Source organism: Apteryx mantelli, chromosome 1 (assembly GCF_036417845.1).
Source record: "Apteryx mantelli isolate bAptMan1 chromosome 1, bAptMan1.hap1, whole genome shotgun sequence".
In the NCBI taxonomy this organism is placed as follows: Eukaryota; Metazoa; Chordata; class Aves; order Apterygiformes; family Apterygidae; genus Apteryx; species Apteryx mantelli.
Window position 1 is genome coordinate 170,951,187 of NC_089978.1, and position 21,545 is coordinate 170,972,731.

The following is a 21,545-nucleotide window of genomic DNA, read 5'->3' on the forward strand; positions in this document are numbered from 1 at the left end:
AAAAAATCTCACCCATATAGACACTTATCTGCCCAATAGGTTTTCATGGCATTCTCTTCACTCCTGCCACCCTCCCTTTGATTGCAAACCATCTTTGTATTTAGAAGAAAGGAAAGCCAAATTAATCAGGTACAGCAGGCTGCTATTCATGAGGAACTTGTTTCTTGCTTTAAAGGCACTGACAGATAAGGATAAGCAGAGAGCAATCACAACCCCTGATTTAGTGGTCAAATTCAGAAATATTGATAACAAAACACAAACCTTTCCTAACTGACTACAGAGATTAGGACAAAATATTACCCAACACGTTGGAGGACTTCCTAGGTCTATTCTTTCTAGTAGCTCTTGCTGATCATTTATAGTGACATTTTTGACCCTGCTCGACCTCATCTTCCTACTTAATCATCAGGCTACTTCTAAGTGAGAATACAAGTAGGGTATTTTCTATACCTGACTATATATACATTTTCCCTGTTGGGATTGCCTAGAACAATTGCCTAGAACTTATTTTCAACTAGACTTAAAACGTGAATTTATTACTATAGTTATTAGGTTTAAAAAGGGATCCTCTCTTCTTTTCCTTGCCCTTAGAGTAACCAACAACATAAAACTTCCAAGATCTTCCATACTCATAAATTTGTCTTCCCTCAAGCGTAATGCAGTTCCCAATGTTGACAAGCAATTTTTCGCTTTTCATGAAATTCTTCTTGATAAAGTTTAATTAAAAGATTGGACACAGCTATATATACGTGTGTGTGTATATATATATAAAAAACATATATAAAATGCGCATAGGTAGACATATGAATACAGCACATAGAGGACAGAATAGGCAGTTATGAAGTACTCAAGGCCACTGGGCCTTCAGACTTTCCTCCTGCAAACGCTGCGAGGGGCTTCGTGCCGGGGCTCCCCTGGCCCGTGGGAACAAAGTACAGTGCCGGGGAGCGGGGCTGACCCCTACAACTCAGCCGTGCACCCCGACTTGATGGTTCCTCTTCCTTTCACCTTTGTCCACGCGCAAATGAGAGTGACTTTCCCAGACTGCAGAAACTGCACTTGTGCAGCAAAACTTTGCCTCTTGGGCAGTTTGCTGGCTCGCTGTCAAAGTTTAACCTGAAAACGGGAACCCTGATTAAGCAGATACTGAATGGCTCGCAAGCCTCCCTTTTATGGCTGGGAAGTGGTGTCAGCATGTTTCTGCTGGGGACGGATTGCTTTTCTAATCCATTATTGCTTTATGGCAGCTGAAACTGCCTGACTTGATGCCAACGCATATGAACTTTTAAACAGTTCTTATATCTTGCTCTGCGGTCCATCCTCGGTTTTGAAATAAACTGCCTACTAAACAAAACCAGTTTCTTTGTGTTTCTGATGACATATGTTTGTGGATTTTGCGAAAGGGAAGTGGGCATGGGAGGAAATCCAGAAATTGCAGAAGGAAAAGGAGAACACAGCAGGTTTAGTTTTTCTTCTTTCCATAACACACGCACCGACGCACCTGCTGAATGAAACTCCCTCCCTGTCCTCGTGGGGGTCACCTGGGCTTGTCTGCATGTGGCAGACACATCCAAGGGCACAAAGCGAGGGCCGGAGCGGGCTCCTCCCGATCGCCTGCACCGAAGGTGGGGCACATGCGGCGGGCGGACTAAGCGCTCACGCTCCTCACAGCAAGGGCCCCGTGTTACCCACTTGCAGCATACCCACTGCCTTCTCTGACACAGCACACCCAGCTCACCTGCAGGTTAACGGGACTGCTGACGGTGGGTGCCTGGCCCGTCGAAGCGGGAATCACTTTTAGCATCTTTGTGCTGAAATGTTAAAAAAAAAAAGGTGTCTTTTGGCAGAAATGAAGCATGAAAATTTTAATCTAACAAAAGACTTTCAGAAAATAAATACATAACTGCATACAGGGATGCTAGAGTCAACATTATTCTGCAATGTGCTTGTAGCTAGTGCATGATAATGGCATTACCATGACTCATTCCTCGGCTGCACTTACACCCATGCTAACAAATGGCTCTCAAATTCATCCTCCCTAGGGTCTAATTAGGAGCAATTTCAAAGTAGTAAACCACATGTGGCCTGCTGCCTGGAAATGCAGAATTAGGTTGGGATCTGGCTCAGCCTTGGGGATTTGTGGTCTCAGAAGTTTTCAGTTTTAGAATGAAAATAAGGAGCTGTATTACTACAGACAAGGAGGTAGCCTTCACTCTTCAACATTCGGTCTTTTATAATTAAGACTGAACTGTAACATCTGTTTGAACCATCCATTTTTCCATTGTTTCTGTCTCACAGACTTTCAGGGAGGCTGGGTTTTTTTCCACATTGGTTTAAGAAAAAAGGTGAAAGTTTTTGGAAAGCTTAACTAAACCCTGTTCAGCTGTTTGAGTTATTTAAGTATGAAAATACTTCCCCCATATGTTCTGCCGCTTAAGCAGCTGAGCTTGTAAATTCCTGCACCTGCACCCTTAACCACCCAGACGGCCCCAGTCCTGAAGCACGTAGCTAGCAAGTACCAGAGGCTTGAATGTTTTTCTTCTGTGTGCTTCTATACTTCTCTACTTCTCAAGTTGCAGTATTTTTTCAATATCCTTCTTGCAACAGCTTTGATTTCACAAAGAATTGCTTTTTTGCCACTTCGGAGAGAATACGGACAAGGAAAGAGGGAGGGAAGAAAAAAATGATCATGCCTCCCCGTCGGGGAATCGAACCCCGGTCTCCCGCGTGACAGGCGGGGATACTCACCACTATACTAACGAGGAACTATGCAAACATGGTTTTGCACCCAGCCCATAAATCCTTTCCCCAGACGCGCGTCTTAGTGTCCCTCTCCAGCCGTTCACCCACGCTTCCCGCCCCTTTCCCGCAATACACCGCGGGGGTTGTAGTCCTCCGCGCGCTGCCTTCCCTCTTCCCGCCGAGCGCGGAACTACGCGCCCCAGCGGCCCGCACGCGCGCGCCGCCCCGCCCCCGCGGTGGGCGTGGCGCGGGGCGGCCGCGGCGCCGCCGGCGGCCGCTTGGCACGGAGCAGACGGCGCGCGGGAGCCATGGCGGCGGCGGCGGCGGTGGACACCAGCTCCTTCTCCTCACCCTCCTGCTGCCTCACGCGGCACCTCTACCTGCGCTGCCGCGTGGACTTCGGCGCGCGGGCGCTGCGGGGCACCGCGGCCCTCACGGCGCGCGCCGAGCGCGAGGCGCTGCGTTGCCTGGTAACGGCGGGGCCGGGGGAGGGGGGGCGCGGCGGGGACCCCGCGGCGGGGGTGGCCTGCGCGGGGCCGTTGTCCGGGGCCCGTTGCCCCCCTCGGCCGCCGCCCCGGGGCTTCGCCCGCCGCCGTGTGCGCCCACCTCGCCCTCCGGGGCTCCGCGGCCCCCTTGCCCTGAGCGCGCCGCGCTCTCCTTCGTTTCGCGGTGGCTCCGCAGTGGTGTCGGCCCCGGGGTGAAGTCCTCGCCGCGCCCCTCGGGGCGGCGGGGGCAAGTTGTCTGTTTGTCGCTCGGAAAGGATAAACTGGGGAAGGGAGCAGTAGAAACACGGATTTCCCCATTATAAATGGCGAGGAGCCTGTTGCCGCGTGGATAGGGATAAACAGAGCCGTTGGAAAGTTGCGTTTATGGCTCTTTCTGACATGTTTTATTATGCCGGCTATTTTCTCATTTAGCTGTTTTAATGCAAATAGAAGCAAAGCTTTTTCGGCATTGCTCTACATGCAGAGTAAAGGTTTGACTTTTTTTTTTTCTTGCCAGCCCCATAAAATCCTCCTGTGCTTAGCACTCACTATTTTAGAAAAATCCACCCTTTTAATAATAAAGACCAAAATTTTACTCGTGCTGCGTTGTTGAATTCTTCATCTGTTGTACAGCAGTCCTGGCTGATAGTAGCCTGTTCCAGGATGAAAGTCTTGGCAAGGGCTCTTGAATCTCTCTCCTTATTTCAGAGTAGTCTGTCACTAGACAGTGAAGTCTTTTAACTTTGTGTGTTAGTAGATTCTTTTTTTAACTTTCATGGTCAGAAGTTGGTTTTCTATCTTTTTTTTCCGCTCCAGTTTTAAGTTCAACGCTGCTGTCTTAAAATTCATTTATTCGCAATAGTCAACATAGTTACTAAATTTTCTTGTTTTTACTTATAAGCACTTTTTTTCTTCGCATAGACTTGTTTTAAGATTTGATAAGTGCTATGTTAATTATTACACTATTTAACGTGTATCTAATATTTGCTTCATTACAGGTCTTGGATACAAAAGACCTTCAGGTATTTAAAGTGACTGTAAATGGACAGGATGCAAAATTTGGATTTGGACAAAAGCACAGTTTCAAGGGGACTCCACTGGAAATTACTTTTCCTTTTGAACTCAGGAGGTATGTACCTTTACCTGCTCCTTTAGAGGGTTTCCAAAATGTGCAATATAAGGTACTTACTGTCTGCAGAGTCTTTGTATAAAGCTGGCAAAGAGACTTGGTAATTACAGTGTTGTGTTTATTTGATATACAGTCTTGTGGTTGAATTTTAATATTTAGCTGTCATTAGACTGGCAAAACTTTGGGAGTCTTTGTACCTGTGTCCAGGTCTGATATAATCTATGAAGTGACTTGCTAAAGTGTGTTGAGTAGTGAAATGGTGTGGAACATTTCACAATTATTCCAACACTTCTCATTGGTAATATTCTTCCTTCTGCTTCAGCTACCTCGATTTTCTCTTGTTCAGAACTGCTCCACTAGAGAGCATATGGAGTTACAGACCCTGTTTTCCTTCCTTTTATTCAAGGACTGATCCTGCACTCCCATAGGACTGCAGATTGCCACTATGATTAGACGGAAATATATTTTCAAATAATAAAAGATGTTATCATATTGACTAGAGGGCCAGGTTTCTAAAAACTGGAACTTGGGTTTTAGCAGCTTGATGGAGAATTAACTAAACATAAGCTACCTCTCAAGTTGTACGAAATAAAAAGTTGTTGCCAAATTACAGTATGGTCTTTTGACGGTTTGTTTTCTGTGATGTAACTCCATGATATCCCATGTGCTCAAGCTAAAACCTGTGATTGTAGAAGGAGGTTCCCTTGTTTGAATGTCATTTTATAATAAGTTGTCTTTTACTGTTCAGCTTTCAAAAGTGGTTACTACTTCTAGAAACTCATGTTTGCTTTCTAATGTTTTTTTTCCTTCTCTGAATTAGTACAGTTTAGAAGAATATGTGACGTGGAAAAAAACAATGTCACACAATAGCTGTTATTCTTGTTAAATAAAAGCAATAATGGAAAACCTTACAGAATGTCTTGCCTGTCCCTTCTGGGAGAACACTTTTGGTCTGATGTGAACCTGAAAGAATGAAGTACTTGAACAAACAGGCAATGTAGGAGGTGTAGGGATTTTTCATTTGTTTGACTTTTAGCTTTTTTTCATTGCTAGATTTCCTTGTAAGAAAAAAAGCTACAAATAGGGAGATATAAGTCTTGGTCTTAAGAATTTATTATCTTGTATTAGCTATAGTTCTCCATGTAAGTCTTAATAAAACAATGACAGGAAAGATTAAGAGTTACAACTGTAACTATTCAGTAAGCATATGTGCCTTATGGTGATATAAATTATTTTTTCTTTTGTTGTCGAAAATGTACTTTGGAATGCGGGTTATAAAGTAGATATGTATACCTGGTCTGCTTATCTAATGTCCCGCTTCTCCAATTAGCTGAAGTTTGTTCTGATTGAATTGTTATTCTAGAGAGTTGCTGGAACTTTCAGATAACAGAAGCATGTATTTTTGCATGCACTTGGTGGTGGTGATGGTTTTGTTTTGTTTTAAAAAAAATTAGCATGTGGTTGCATCATGTTTTGTATGATCTCTTGTTAGCAAGTTGGTGCCTATCTTGCACGTAGCTGTTAGCTTTTCCTTAACACCAGTTCTTGAATCCTGAGTCCTGAATAAAATTGGGGCATTTTTTATTTTTCTCATTAACCCTAATGTTTGTAGGGTTTTCCCATAACTTCTATTTCTAGTAATTTTTTTTCTGCTTAAGGATCACCTTTACAGAACTTGATGTCAGTTGGCAATTTTAAATATTTTGGCTTGCATAATGCGCAAATCTTTATATAATGGCAAGTATTCTTACACAGGCTTTATATGTCACTTTTTTGTCTACTTATTGCTGTGGGGTTTTTTTATACTTATGTGTATAGTGTTAAATAGTTGTGGGAAGACTATGTACTTAGCTGGTCCTCATAGTTTAAAGAAGAAGTCCAAATTCTTCTTGGGCTGTAGAAGAGGAGAAATTTAGGGTTAGTAAAAACAATAAAAGAGGAAGTGTCTTGAGACATTAAAATTGAAGTAAAATAACTGATTGCTACTATGCTTGTATCATAATTGAAAGGGCAAAGTTGTTTTAATATGCTACTTGTTCTTACTTTCAATGCTTTTGAAACAGTGCTGCAAAACTTAATGTTACTGTTTTCCAAAAAGGTTTGTAAAGGAATTTCAGCAATAACTGGGAGTCGTGTCAGAACTATCTGACTATATTCTTTGTTGTGCAGGGGACAAGAAGCAATCATCGAAATCTCTTTTGAAAGCTCTCCAAAGTCTTCAGCTCTCCAGTGGTTTACTCCAGAGCAGACTTCTGGAAAGAAACATCCATTTCTCTTCAGCCAATGTCAGGTTGAGATGACTATTCTTTTTAAAGGTGTTATTTACATACCACTATAGTTCCCCTCAGTTTTCGAAGGGTAGGAGAGGAAACTTGTTGACTTGTTCAGCATAGAATTTAATGTTGCTGCATAGTCCTATAATGGGTTTATATATATCTATGTATGTATGTGTTTTGATTTGTACAAATATACATAACCCAGTATTCTTCCCTGCAAGAGAAGACCTTTACTAAAACTAGCAAGGGAAAGTACATAGCCCGCAACTTCTAATAGTGTGTGTCAAAGGCTATAAATAAAAACACTTAATAAATTGGGATATTGCTGAGATTTTATTACGTATTTGCAATTTAATAATCGCAGAACTGCTCTACCCTCTCCAGTATTTCTGTTGAAGAACATCCTTTCTAATCCAGTCCTTTCCAATCAACGTGTGGCTGTTAATCTGTCTTATCTACCATTGTTTCTTTTAGCAAATCCTTAATTATGAAAATTACTACAAGTCGTAAGTGGTAGGAGATACTGGTTTGTGGCTAATGAGTTCTCTGTAGGGGTTGTATAGATTTCCAGTTTAATATATTAGTTTGATATATTTCTAATCCTCTGTATAAGAAAGATTTTTACGTACTTTTTGCTGATTTTCTTTTTTCCAGGCTGCCCACTGCAGAGCTATCCTTCCTTGCCAAGACACTCCTGCTGTGAAACTAACGTACTATGCAGAGGTAGATGAACCTAAGTCATGTGTATCTAAATAAAGACTACTATGAGAATGGGTGAATTTTTTTGTAGCTTCCTGAATGTGGTCTAAAATGAAGATAGAGAATATTGACTTTTAGCTTTCTGTAGCAGCCGAAAGCTGCTCATTATCTTTGTGGTGCTTCCCTAACTTTACCATTTTCTTTTATATATTTCATATTTTTCTTCATTTACATATATCTTTAGTTCCAACAGAAAAAAATGATGCTGGAGTTGGAAAGAAATATGCACTTAAATTAGGAAAACCTGACTGTAAAACTGCGAAAAGTGCTATAAAGTAATAATACTTGAAATAATTTTCCTTCAAGGATTTATAAATAAACTTAAATCCCCCTGTATACCTTTAGTGTCGGGCTCTGGTGAATAGTTGTGGTATCTCTGCAATATCAGTATAAGTACCCTAATTGTTTTAGGGAAGCAAAAAGTGAGATGTGTATTGTGATGGTCAGTAATCTAAAGGAAGTGAAGCTTTGACCATTTCTCAGAGGGAGTCTGTTTGCTTAATCAAATATTGCCAGCCTGCAAAGCAAAATCTTCTGTACACCATATGTTCTACTCAAGAGGGAAAATTTAATGACAACAAAACAAATCTGGACTAATCTTTTTGCTATAACTCATCTAGTATATTATATAATAAAGGTGGTTGGCCCTGTTAAGAAAAACAACTTCACTCTCCTCTGTGCTGACTGAATTCCTAATAGCTGGATAACCTTCTTCCAGGTATCTGTTCCTAAAGAGTTGGTGGCTCTTATGAGTGCTCATCGTGATGGAGAGATGCCTGACCCAGAGGACAGCAGTCGGAAAATATACCGTTTCAGTCAGAATGTGAGTGCTACAGGCTAGTACAGAGAGGCCTAAGGTGGTGTTATTCCTAACTCATGCAGTTCATGAGCAGTTCAACTATGGTTCTTATATCACCGATAAATCTTATGACTGGCAATAGGTCTTTGCTTCTATAAAAAGGTATTACAGGTATTACAGATCTCCAAATCTGAAAAGTCAACCAGTAGATGCTGGTGGTGTTTCCTGGTCATTTGGCATTCCCAGGAAAGCCTGTGGAGTTTGAAAGTGCTTAGTTTGCTCAGAGCTGGTCCTATTAAACCCTTCTGTTCTTACTGATACTTGGGAACCAAAGAGTGGGCTTTAATAACATGGGAGAGAGTTTTGAAAGTCAGATCCTGCAAATTTTAAGCTTGCCAGGAACTTGTCAGTGAAGCTGAGCAGTGGAATCAATTTTTAACTTGAAGTTGAGCACGTTCTGACAATAGAAAGTTTTAAAAAGGTGAAAACTTCCACTTTTATGAAAAGTGCCTCCAGCTAATTAAATATTACTGTTCTTAGGATGAAGGTTCATGACATGGTGCAGCTAGTTTAATGATTCCCCCACTCCTAACATGGGAGTCTCGCTTTTCTCTCCTAGCTTTGTTATTCCCACTGCTTCTTGTGTGCCAGTTCTCATGTTTAAGATCTCTTGGTAAGCTTACTTCATTTTGCTAAACTGGCAAAAAAAATTTACATAAGCAAAAAAAAAAATTGTTTTAGTAAGCTGATTTGCATTGCTGAGGGACTGGATGAGTGCAAGGCAGGATGGAGTTGTGTGGCTGGGGGAGAGTGGAACCTCCTCTGGACTGTAGCAGCTGTTAGATTGACTTGGCCGTTAGGTGAAAATTGAGAGAATACAGAGAAATCACTGTCACCTTATATCTGTGAGCTGTTCGGTATGCAATATTGTACCTGCTCTGTAGATCCAGAGACATTTGCTGCTCTTAGTCTAGTGTATAAGGCTTCTAGGGAGGTATATGTTATCTAGAAATGAACTGTTGATAAATCTAGTGGACCTGTACAGTATATTAACAAAATTTGGTCTAATTGAAATTATACTACATGTGATTAATGTAATATAGAACACCATTAGATCTCTAAAATCTCTTTTTGCTCCTGCATGGCCAGGCTGGTAAGAAGTGTAGTGGAGAGCAGCTTCTCTGAAATGAATTTATAACCTGACAGCCATTGAGATTTGAAGCAATTTCAGAACTTCATATCAGTGAATTGGGCATCAAAATGTAGGGACTTATTGATCCTCTTTATTTTCTAACCTGTAGGTAACACAAGTCAGTGGATTTAAGTCCTTTCAAGAGTATGTTCTATAATTTAATAGGTAAACTAAAACACACATGATGATATAGTTATTTCAATAAATAATATCAAAATGGTTTGGTGATAATAAACTGTGGATTAAAATTTTATCAAAAGTTTTGTCTCCAAGTAATTACAGTTTGAAGAGTTACTTATTTCACAGTATTTTGTCTGATTAAATTGGAACTTCAGCAGGTTTATATGATCCCCATTTGTTTTCAGAGCACTGGGGGAAAGCAGTTTGCTATCAAGATACTGTAGCTTTGGAATTTTTTCATAAAAATAGCAAATATTTTGATTCTATTTTAATCTCAAACATGGAAATCGCGCATATATATATATATGCAATATATGTATGTGGGTACACATGCACACGGATGGATACACAGACACTGGTTTTCCTAAATCTTGTATCTGTAAATCTTGTTTGCTTGAATTCACTGAAGTTTTTCCTGCGTTTTTTCATGTGATACAACTGTCCTTTATCTGAGCAGTATCTCCTGAGTCCTCATTCCATAAATACTAATGGATCTGGAACAAGTATGGAAAACTAACTTTTTTTTTAAACATTAGCCAAGCTGACTGCATTTTTGTGTACTCTTACATTTGCAGAATTTTTCTTTTTGAACAGAAATGATACAGTTTTGTGGCTTTTGCGTGAAAGGTCCCTGAAACAAGTGCTTCTCACAAATAAAGGAAAATCATGTTAGGGAATAAAAACAGTGCCTTTATTCTAATGCAAGGCAGGATATTGTGGAGGAAATGTACATACTACTTTATTTACATACCTCTTACTTTTTCTTTGACTAAATCAGCGGTGTTGATATCTTGCATTACAAATAATTTTTTTTAAATGTTCTCCATTAGGTTCCGATACCTTGCTATTTGATTGCTTTAGTGGTTGGAGCTTTGGAAAGCAGGTGAGTGAAAGTAAAAATACTAATAATTATAAAAACTGTTCAGAAAGTTCTCTCTATGTTACTTGATCATGTGTCTCTAGTTTTTAACAGTCTTATAATTTCATTGAACAGTTATCTGTAAGTGGTTAACTTTCTTTTCATCCTGGAACTGAACTTCATTTTGTTCTACGGTACTTCACCTTGCTTAATTTATGTTTTGAATTCTTTATTTATATCAAAATGTATGCATCTTGATTTGCTCTTACATCATTTTTCTATTGAAAAATACTTTTACTGTAAGAAAAAGAAATACTGTGAAGGGTTTGGAATTGTTTGGAACCACTAAGTTGTGGGGGTGTGGTTTTTTTTGTTGTTGTTTTTTTTAAGCTCAGATAATAGTATCTTTTTCATCCAGTAATAGATGGGCTTTGTCACCTATAAAAGGCAGAAAATAACAGCTTCAACCTCACTGCTCATCTGAATAAGCATGTGTGTCAGTCTAGCCCAGAATAATGCTTTCATACTAGCGCTTTACAACATTTTAAAATCTGTGAATGTATTTCCCATTTATTTTATTCACTGAACAGTGAATGTATGTGTTTCATTTTGTTTTCTAAAGTTTTCTTCTAGTGTTGCTTTAGCAGTGGAGAGGAGAGGGAAAAAAAAAAGCAGATTCTCTAATGAGTTTCTTCAGCAACACAGCTTACTCATAAGCACATTAAACACCTTATGCTCTCTATGGTAGTTTCCTATAGAATTACTTCCAGTTCATTGTGTCTCACTGGAACTTTTCCTTTCAACAGAGAGATTGGCCCAAGGACATTGGTATGGGCTGAAAAGGAGCTAGTGGATAAATCAGCCTATGAATTTGCTGAGGTGGGTAATTAACAAAAATTATTTTGTATACTTACTGTCTGATGTAGTATTAGAAAAGGAACATACCACCATGTTTTTTTCAGGTTTTTTTACCTGTACTCCTCCTTCCTCCGCTTTCCACCCCCAAGAAGATGCCATTCCTCTAGCACAACACAAAGCTACTATTGAATATGATGAATAAGAGTTGATACAGAGTCTTGTGCTCATTTTGCATGTAGAACATCCCAGGCTGACAGAGAATGAGATGTTGGTCAATAGCTTATAACTTACTTAGAGTTTGTAGTTAGATGTCGTCTTAGAAACTAACCTAAATTCTTGTTTCAGGCTGAAGCTATGCTACAAACAGCAGAAGATTTAGCAGGACCTTATGTGTGGGGACAGTATGATCTGCTAGTCTTACCACCTTCTTTTCCTTATGGTGGCATGGAGAATCCTTGCCTTACTTTTGTAACTCCAACGCTATTGGTAAGTGTAAGTCACCTTTCCTTAGAGCTTGTTCCAGTGTTTGGATATTAATCCGTAGACTGGATTAATCTTTCCACCAGAAAGAACTGTGAATGTTTCTGCCCTCTTCAGAGTTATATGTGAAACTATATTATGTTGGTATATTTTGAGTTTTACTTGAACTAATACCTACCCTGTTTTTTTGTTTTTTTTTCTCGTAGGCAGGTGATCGATCTCTATCAAGTGTAAGTGCAAAATGTGCTCATGTCTTCAAATAGAACATAACTTAAATTTGCATCTTAACTTACTTTGTAATGAATATCTGCAAATGTGGTCTTTTGTTCATTGGGTGAATTAAAAACTAAGGCAGTGACTCAGGAAGTCTTACAAATTTGAGTTTTAGTTCTAAATAAACTCTAGAAAAACTGGAGATGTATTTTGTGTAGTGAACAGGTGCAAATGACATGGGTGCCTGTACTCATAGGGGACTAACTTCAGTCAGCTACTCAGTAGCTTTCTTCCTGTCCCCTGTAAGTTAAAAACACAACTAAATTTACCTTATCTCAATTGTTTGGAGGAAGCTTGTCCATCTCTGTTTAGTCACTAGAACTCTCGCATCATGTTCAGCTATCATACTCCAGTTCTAGCTTTGTCTGCAAAGTTGAGTATTCTGGATGCTGTTTTATCTCATTAGCCTCTCTACTAGACTGATATACTGCTACAAGAAATGAATATCATTGTCTTATCACAAGAATACTGAAATATTTGACATGGATACTTGGACATGGGTATCATGTATCATTATTCTTCTAGGGGTGATTGTGTGGTGTGGTTTTTTTTAAGAACATCCCAGCACTGCAGCAGTTGCTCAAGTGGGAAAGTAATATTAGTCTGTCACTTGATATGTATCCAGTATTCTGTACATGTGATTTCAGATAAAGAAGTATATGCACCATATTACCAGATGAGTTATTGTTTGGCTCTATGGTTTGCAGGCCACAAATTCAAAATTATTTCTGGAGAAGGTTCAGTAGAATAGTATTCCTCTAAATAAAATTTCTATGGATAAGTTTACAGAGCTGTGAATATCAGTTGGCTTTGAGAATGTAAAGCAGTAAATAGCATCCCATTATGTTTTTTCCTTTCTGTTGGGATTTAATGGTTCATTTTCCAGAGGAGTCTAAGTTGCAGATCTGTCATTGTTTATGTTTTAGGTTATTGCTCATGAAATCTCTCACAGCTGGACAGGAAACTTGGTAACAAACAAAACATGGGAGCATTTTTGGTAGGTAGAATATTGAGCGCCATACAAAATGTATCTTAAAATTAATGTGTAAAGAAATCAAGGAAATTAATTTTGCCATCTTACCTATGTTAACTTTATCAATATATTTCTAGGCTAAATGAGGGACATACTGTATACCTGGAACGCAGGATTGGTGGTCGGTTGTTTGGTGAGCAGTTAAGGCAATTCCAAGCCCTTGGAGGTTGGAGAGAACTACAGAATACGGTAGCTATCTTTAAAGTTATGAGAATTTTATGTTTAAACTTAAGCCTAAATAAAATAAAGCTGATGCATTTAATATGTTTTGCACAAATAAGATGTATGCAGTTAGCTTTCCTGAGGCTTTTTGGAGGATGAGTAGCTTTGGTTTCCAAGGCATGTGTTGTCTTTCCAAGCTAAATAGCTTGGTATGCTCAGTCAGAGGATAGATAAAGCTTTTTGAACTGTTTTAAGTTGTTCTGTGAGGATGAACATCTTTCCAGACTCTTTTGGTTCTTCCAGAGTATGGCTAAACTGCAATATTAACTGATAGCATACTGGGAAGTAGCTGAGAGATTGTCAAAACTATTTGCAAGCATGACTGTTTTCTCAGCTGTCAGAATTTCCAATGCCTAATGCAAGTAACTGACTTCTTTCCCTGCCTATTGCATTATAATTGAGTATATTCCTAATCATCTGTTCCTGTTTAAGAAGGTTGTTTCATTTAGTGGTTAGAGAGCATAGTTAAGCTTAGATTTCAGACTTTCAGTCTGTGATAGTATAGCCCCCTCTCATTCTGTTTGATGACTCAGTTTATCTGTTTTACTATGAATGCTTTCTTGCTGTATTTTATGCTTTATACTGCCTGTTTAAATCAAGTATTTTATTAATAAAGGGATAAATATATGTAGTTCATTAGGCACTTGTGGTTAAGATGGCTGTGATAGTAATTAACCAATTTGGAATGAGAGAGGCACAGGGTGATTGATCCTAACGTCTTTGTTTCATATGGTGTCAAACACTGATGCAACAAAATGAGAAAACAGGTTAGTAAATTTTGTCCAAATTCAGAGCTTCAGCAAGAAGAACGAGAGATAATGCTTTAAAATGAGGCCATCTCAGTCTAGGATGGATGATACCTTTATAGATATAATTAGCAGTGTTTTGCAAGAATACTTGCCTTTCTGGATGAATATATTATCTTATATCTTTGTTGCAGATAAATACTCTTGGAGAAACAAATCCTATAACTAACCTCGTCCCTAATCTGAATGAAATAGATCTTGATGCTGCCTATTCATCTGTTCCATATGAGAAAGGCTTTGCTTTGCTTTTTCACCTTGAGCAACTTCTTGGAGGACCAGGTAAGTGTTAGTCAGACTTTAGATTTTATTCTTCCATATTTTAATTTCAAATACTGAAACAGTTGTTTGTTTTTACTGTTAGATGTCTTCATTGGCTTCTTGAAGGCTTACATTCAGCAGTTTGCTTATAAGAGCATAACAACTGAGGACTGGAAGAAGTTTTTATACTCCTACTTCAAGGATAAGGTTGGATGATATTTAAAACTAATTGATTGAAACCTTCTATGTGAAACCGTGGCGTAGCTCAGGAATTAATGTCTGTAAGGACCTGTCCTTTATCTTTTTGTTCTTTATTTAGAGAGCTTAATGTGATGTAGTCTAAAATCTTACTATGATGGATTTGCATTATGATGTACATTTTCCAAAAGAGAATATTTTAATAGGATTCTTCAGCTTCATTGGAGGGATGTTTTAAAAAAAAAAAAAAAAAAGATTAAAACTAATTTTCATAGGGTATGTTTTTCTCTAAAAATTACATTTTAAATTGAATAAGGGTTTGTGTTGCTTGTAGGTAGATGTTCTTGATAAAGTTGATTGGAACTCCTGGCTGCATGCTCCAGGAATGCCACCAGTGAAACCTACGTAAGTATGCCATCTTCTTTTATAGTTGGTCTCTTCCTTCTCCAGATTCCACATAATTTTTCAAACAGTCACATAACAGTTATGTAAACAGGGTGAAAGTTTTCCCACACACCTTTCATGAGCAAATCCCCTGGCACTTTGTAGAAATTGATATATATTTATATAGAGGGGAAAAAAATGTTGCTGTTAGTATTTTCAATTTTTTTCCATTGAAAATTCATTTTGCTTTGAAAGTTGCCATGGAAGACTGATTTTTATCCCCCCCCCCCCCAACAGTGTGTTACAAGAATATTTTGTTTTCAGCTATAAGCTATAATACATGTACGATTAGACATTGTGTATGCTCAGAAATATCCATCCTCTTAGGACAGAAGTATATGGGATCAAGGGACAGTGTCACCTGTGTACAAAATGCTTGTGATTACTGTGAGGAATGAAGACACAGAAGTGTATTTCATGCTAATAGATCTTTTGTAAATTGTATTGCAATATTGAGTTGGAGCCTAAAATGAACAAATGTGCTGCCATTTGAAAAGAATTTCTAAGCGTTCTTGTGAAAATGTTACAGGAGCTATTTGTGTTTCCAAAGTGTGATTCTTTGTTTTTCATCTTTGACAGATATGATATGACACTAGCAAATGCTTGTGTTGCCTTGAGCCAAAGATGGATCCAAGTGAGTGATTAACGAATTCTGAGGTCTCTGTATCTTGCAAAACTAGTTTTCTTTGTACAAAGTGAGCCAGTCTCTTCTGAAGCCTATCATTTGCTGAGAGGGAATGCATTTTACCGTGATGGTATTGCTGCCAGGGGTTTTGCATTTTATAGAGTAGCCTTTCATCATATAGTCTGTGGATTTGCTTCTGTATGTGAAATGGATTGCGTATTTTAACAAGGCACACAGCCAACTTTGTGTTATGCATACATAACTAGACTGAGATTATTCTTTTTGAAAGGCTAGTATTACAGCTTTCATATTTTGATCAAAAACAAATGCCACGGTATCTCTACATTACTGATTACATTGTATTAGCAGTATTTGCCCCACGTTATAATGGAGCTAGTATGTATTTCTCATCAAAACCTAAAATATATACATCACAGTAACTAATACCATGCAGTTTTAACCAGAAAACTCATACAACTAATAGAGAATTCCACATACTTTTCTTTTTTTAGTTTCATGGCTTTTTACTGTCCTGGAATGTTATCTTTAACTTTCTTCTTCTCAATGTTACTTTTTGCAGAAAAAGTATTTGTTTTTTCACTTAAAGTTAACAGAAAGTTCAGTGGGGAGAAAGCGAGTGAAAATTAAAGTGAAGAATACCAAACATCATATAGTAGCTTAGCCCCCCCCACGTTTTCTCTTTAGAATCTTGTATTTGTGCAGTTTTGGATATCACAAATCAGTGTCTTTTTACGTGAAACAGCTCAAAAGTAAATGCAGATGTCCAAACACAAAAAAAATACCTTTCTGTGCATTGAAATACCTATTAAAAACTTAAATGACTGTTCTCTTTTTTAGGCAAAAGAGAGTGATTTGTGCACATTCAACTCAGCAGACCTGAAGGGAATGTCATCTCATCAGTTGATTGAGTTCCTGGCACTGTTGCTTCTGGAGGTAAATGCATTCCTGGTGTAATCTGATTCTGATATTTCAAAAACAGGCACAGAAGCCTAAATGTGCATTGCAAGCAAATTGCCTGTGTTCTTTTAATCTTGCTAAAATAACTGGCTCTCACCTTGGATAGTCACTAAAACTTTCAGCCATGCCTCCCTGGTTATGTTTGGTTCTTCACCTGGTGAGCAACATATGGAGTACTTTGGATTGGAAGGTGAAAAGAAAATTAGAAGGTGCTTGAATATGTCTGTATTTGACATTTGTGTCATTTAAATAAGCTACGGATAACTTGAAGTTCTTTCATTCAGTTTTTTGAATATTCTAGCAGTACTGGGTGTGAATTTGCGAACACCCATGTTTATTCCTTGCCATTTCCCTAATACTATGGAAGAGTGAAAGCAACAAATACTTACAATTAAAAGCTTACTATGATAAAGATATCTTTTGTAGCATCAGTCTTCTTTCAAGAGCTTGCTTGTATTTTGAAGTACATGGATTGAGGTATACATCTGGCTTATTCTGACTTTGCAATTTCTTCTTTTAGGCACCGCTTCCAGTGTCACATGTGAAACGAATGCAGGAAGTATACAACTTCAATGCTATAACCAATTCTGAAATAAGATTCAGGTTTGTTCTAATAGGGACATTTTTTTTTCTAATCTTAAATGCTTTCTTAAAGCAAATTATCCTGCTTCATAAATGATCGAAGACATACTCTTTTTAATCAGTTGATGTTCAGCAAAGCCATTACTTTTTTGTATATGCATGTGTAAGCATGCTTACTAGAGAACACTGTTCTGTTAATTATGAGTTGGGTAAATTATTTAAATATAGTCATGCAGAAGAACAGAAGGTGAGCAGTGGATTAGCTTTGCTAGATTCTCATCTGTCATGCTAGCAAGGGAAACTGATAATTTGATAACTTACTCTTTGGGGGTGGTGTTGGATAATGCAATATTGAGGTCACCCTATGGCTCAAGGAAGATGCTTGAAAGATCTTGCCAATATTTGGTCAGGAACAGATCTTCTGGCCTGGCTTACTGAGTTCTTCTTATGCTAATATCCCCATATTTCTTTAGGACAAGCTGGAAATTTTTTTGTTATGTTTTAAAGCCTGTTATCACAAAGCTCTTTGTCTCTCCAAAAGATTAAATTTCAGAGGAAGTTTCTAAACAAACAGGAAAAGCTTGTAGCCAAATGATTTGAGTTTATAATTCTTGTACCATCCTAAATTCTTCTATTTTATGTTTACATATTCTTAAAACGTGTCACTTGGGAATTGAAAAAAAAGTATATTGTTGAGGACAAAAGACATCTTTACAAATAGCTTGAAGAATTGCATATCTTGCTACTGTTACGTACTTTGATATATTTGCAATAGCAAAGATTAGTCTGCCTTACCTCTTACATTTCTTTGTTTCCTATCACAAAACCTGTAAATATTTTAAGCATACAGTATAGTTTGTGATTCTCATAACAAGATAATTTCTTCTTTTAAAACAAAATGATAAGCATGTGCCCATGCTGGTGAGTTTGTTTTGTTTTTTTTAAAAACAAAGTCCACTTTTTTAATAAGCCATTCAGACACTAAATATTTTATATAGAATTTATGGTAGACTCCCATTCCTATGGCTAAACAGCACAGCAATGGGTGTTTGTGGAAGCAGAATCGTAAGGTCACTAACTGTTGCAAATGAAAATGAAGGAAAAATAAAAATGTAAAGATTTTTTTTTTTTTCTTTCCAGATGGCTGCGCCTCTGCATCCAGGCCAAGTGGGAAGAAGCCATTCCTCTGGCTCTAAAAATGGCTACAGATCAAGGCAGAATGAAGTTTACTCGACCCTTGTTCAGGTAAAAGTAATCTTCAAAGTGTAGTAGCTTGCATTTTTGGCATTCTTTGTATTTGGAGTGTATAATACTTGATATACTTTTACATAAGTACATAACCCTTTAAAGTAAGTGATGTAATACAGAATCTTCTGTGTGTTTTGGACACGATAATCTCCAGAATAGCTTTCCACTATTTGATTATTATTATTTTATTTTTTTTTAATCAAGGAAAGTTTAGCGTCTTACTGTGTATCTTAATATGAAGATTTCAAGGGAAAAGTAAAACTTTGATATGAAAATCCACATTGAACTATTTTTTCATTGATTTTTGTGATGTTGGATTTTTTACAGGGACCTCTACAGTTTTGACAAGTCCCGAGATCTGGCTGTCAAGACATTTCTGGAGCACAGAGCTTGTATGCACCCAGTCACTTCAATGCTTGTGGGCAAAGACTTGAAACAGGATCAGTGACAAATTTCTTTGAATGTTCTTATTCCTGGGGGACAAAAAGAAAAGACTGATCCTGCAAACTGTGCTAATATGCTTGCTTGATTATCCCATAAAACGTTCTGCTGCTTTGGTACTAATTTAGCTTAAAATGAACCTTCCAAATCAAGTTTTCTATTCTGCACCTCCAAGTGAACCTGCAAAATCACTAGATCTATGGAGGTGGGAGAATGATTTTGTTACAATCAATTTTTAAAATGCAGAAAAGCTATTCTGAGATGTAGTCATTTTTGTCGATTATGTGGAATTTGAAAATGTGGAAAATTGGTGGATGGTGTCACTCCTTGTGCACAGCTTTCTTTTTCATAGCAACATACAGTTGAAAATTCCAAGTATCTGAAGACTTAAAAAATAATAAATAATAAAAATAAATCTTTTTATTGCTCAGTCTATTTGTCTTTATATTGATCTGTACAAAAAAGTATCAAAATAATTTTATCACATTTACTTTTCTGTGTTGTGGGAGAAATTTTTCACGTGATGTAAGATACTATGGGTCCGAAAAGATTATGAAGACCTGACTGGATCACAGGATTCTAGTGTTTGAGCAAAATGTCATTCTAGCCTGATTTGTCATGGCCTTGTAATATTAGTCAGTTCCTCACATTAATCACAACACGGTGGTTTTGCTTAAGTATTCCTGTTGGATCCTATGCAGTGCACTGATACTTTGAGTCAGCTGAAATACCTTATTTGTTTTTTTTAACAAAGCTGGGACATCTTGCTATGCTTTTAGTGACTTATTTAAATTATTTCAACCCACTTTATATTTAAAAAAAAAATCCAATTGTTGCAGGGGAACTAAAGCCCAAATCTTTCCATCCTGGATTTGACTTGAATATTATTTTATACTTTCATTTTTTAATCAACTCTAGCATGACCACTTACACTAATGTAACAATGAAGAAATAAGGATCACAAAAAATAGGAACATTGGGGTTTTTTGTAGTTGTTTCAGCAGTCCAAGTACAGTAGTTGATGGTTTAGGTAAAACTGGTATGATACTGCCATCTGTAGGTTGTTTTTTGAAGTGAATTTGAGAAGATTGACATCCAGAATGCTTTTCATGAAAATAATCAACTAGCATAAATAAAATCCATTGAAATAGAAATAACACCACATCAAGGGGTAGCAGAGAAGAAAGTGTTCTTTTGAAGAAGGAAGAATACCAAATATAATGGATTTAAGAATAGTGCTTAGAATGAGAGTGGAGAGTCTATCAGTCAATTTACTTCTGTTCTGAGTTTTGATTAGTATAAGCTTATAAGAAGTTACTTATTTTATCAGATTTGTCTTTTCATGTTAGTAGTTCTAATATGAATTAAGGCATGAGCATATCTCATTGAATTTTGTTGATTCAAGGCACCCTGCATTGTTCAATTAAACTAACCTGTATATGTCTTAACCTATTCTAAGTAGTTTAATTAAAAATGAGAGGAAAAATTAACCTTTAGGGGATTAAGGCTCAAAAATCAGTTTAAATTCTTCTTATGAAATTTGTGCCTACTTGGCCTTTAAGAAACAATAAAACATTGACTTTTGAACCAAAATAGTTAGTAATTCCCTTGTGAGTAAAGAACAGCTACTTAAATTGTTAAAGCTTTCTTCTATTATGGATTTAAGGAGCCATTCGCTCTCTTCTTGCTACTCTTCTGAGTGATAACTTCTGGTGGAAAACTGACTGAAAAGCACTTTTCTGTATTTTGGATTATATCTTTCCACAGTTCCTTTCATTCACTCCCAAAGTCTAATTTGGTTTGTACTACTGCATCACCTGAATGAGCAAGGATAAGGGTCTGATGGAAGAGTATCTGGTTTTAAAAGATTCTGGTTCAAGCTATCAGTTTGCAATGAAAGCTACTGCCTTTGGTTTTAGAAACGTTTGCTATGTTCTTTGCTTTGGGGCAACTCGTTGTTGTTGTTGTTGTTGTTGTTGTTGTTGTTGTTGTTGTGAAAGCCCACGTCTTACCTCTAGATTTAGCTGTTGGAATTCAGACCACCAGCTAGTTTTGGTTTCTTGCAGTCAGAGCTAGGACAAAAATAGTGGCAGGAGTGCCTTTCACTAGCTCCGTCCCCCTCTGCTGCAGCACTGTCACCCACATAGAGACTTTGGCCAATCTCCAGCAAAAATTTATTCCTGTAATAATTCATCCCAGTTGAGTGCACTCATAGTAGTCCTTTGGTGGCTAGCAATAATATTTCGGATAGCATGATCTACAACTGTGCTGCTATAGTTTTATCTTTAAGGTTGCAGGTACCTGCAGCTTCTATGTGGACACGGTCATTGCTGAACTTTATTTTAGCACCATTCTCACCTGTATTTCTGCACATCTTTTCCTCTTTGCCTGTGTCTGCAAAGGAAATTTGGTGTGGCAGCATGAGGCTCAGAAGCATGCAGGTGTAGTCTACTATTTGTTGGTACCTGTTACAGCAACGTTTTCCAGAACATAAATTATAAGGTAATGGAGAATTTATGAATCTTTTTCATCTACAATACAAAGCTACATTCTCAAATTTCAGTGTAGGAATGAGCAAAGCAGGCTTATTGCCCACCCTTCCAGCCTGCTTCATCCTGCACGGGATAGAGATACGAGGGTATAATCTAGTCTCCTTTCAATCCCAGCAGCTGCTACCA

General features: G+C 37.8%; 1 protein-coding gene and 1 non-coding gene across 4 annotated transcripts; one reads left to right on the plus strand and one right to left on the minus strand.

Moving 5' to 3' along the window:
• Window positions 1-2,693: 2,693 nt before the first annotated feature.
• On the minus strand, window positions 2,694-2,765 carry TRNAD-GUC (transfer RNA aspartic acid (anticodon GUC)). The gene has a single exon. It is a non-coding gene; the product is annotated as a tRNA-Asp (tRNA).
• A 239-nt stretch (window positions 2,766-3,004) lies between these two features.
• On the plus strand, window positions 3,005-19,297 carry LTA4H (leukotriene A4 hydrolase). Of its 3 annotated transcripts, none has more exons than XM_067312206.1 (19): window positions 3,005-3,212; window positions 4,226-4,356; window positions 6,526-6,646; window positions 7,287-7,355; window positions 8,110-8,214; window positions 10,393-10,445; window positions 11,228-11,300; window positions 11,625-11,765; window positions 11,966-11,989; window positions 12,959-13,029; window positions 13,143-13,254; window positions 14,228-14,372; window positions 14,455-14,558; window positions 14,884-14,954; window positions 15,573-15,627; window positions 16,477-16,572; window positions 17,117-17,199; window positions 18,319-18,423; window positions 18,754-19,297. In XM_067312206.1, exons 1-19 carry the CDS (start codon window positions 3,051-3,053, stop codon window positions 18,872-18,874), a joined length of 1,842 nt encoding a protein of 613 aa, XP_067168307.1. In that variant the 5' UTR covers window positions 3,005-3,050; the 3' UTR covers window positions 18,875-19,297. The 3 variants fall into 3 exon arrangements, with proteins under 3 accessions (XP_067168307.1, XP_067168316.1, XP_067168322.1); XM_067312215.1 differs by having other exon boundaries at window positions 3,129-3,212; window positions 6,526-6,641; XM_067312221.1 differs by lacking the exon at window positions 3,005-3,212 and adding an exon at window positions 3,702-3,718 and having other exon boundaries at window positions 6,526-6,641.
• The last annotated feature ends 2,248 nt before the right edge of the window (window positions 19,298-21,545 follow it).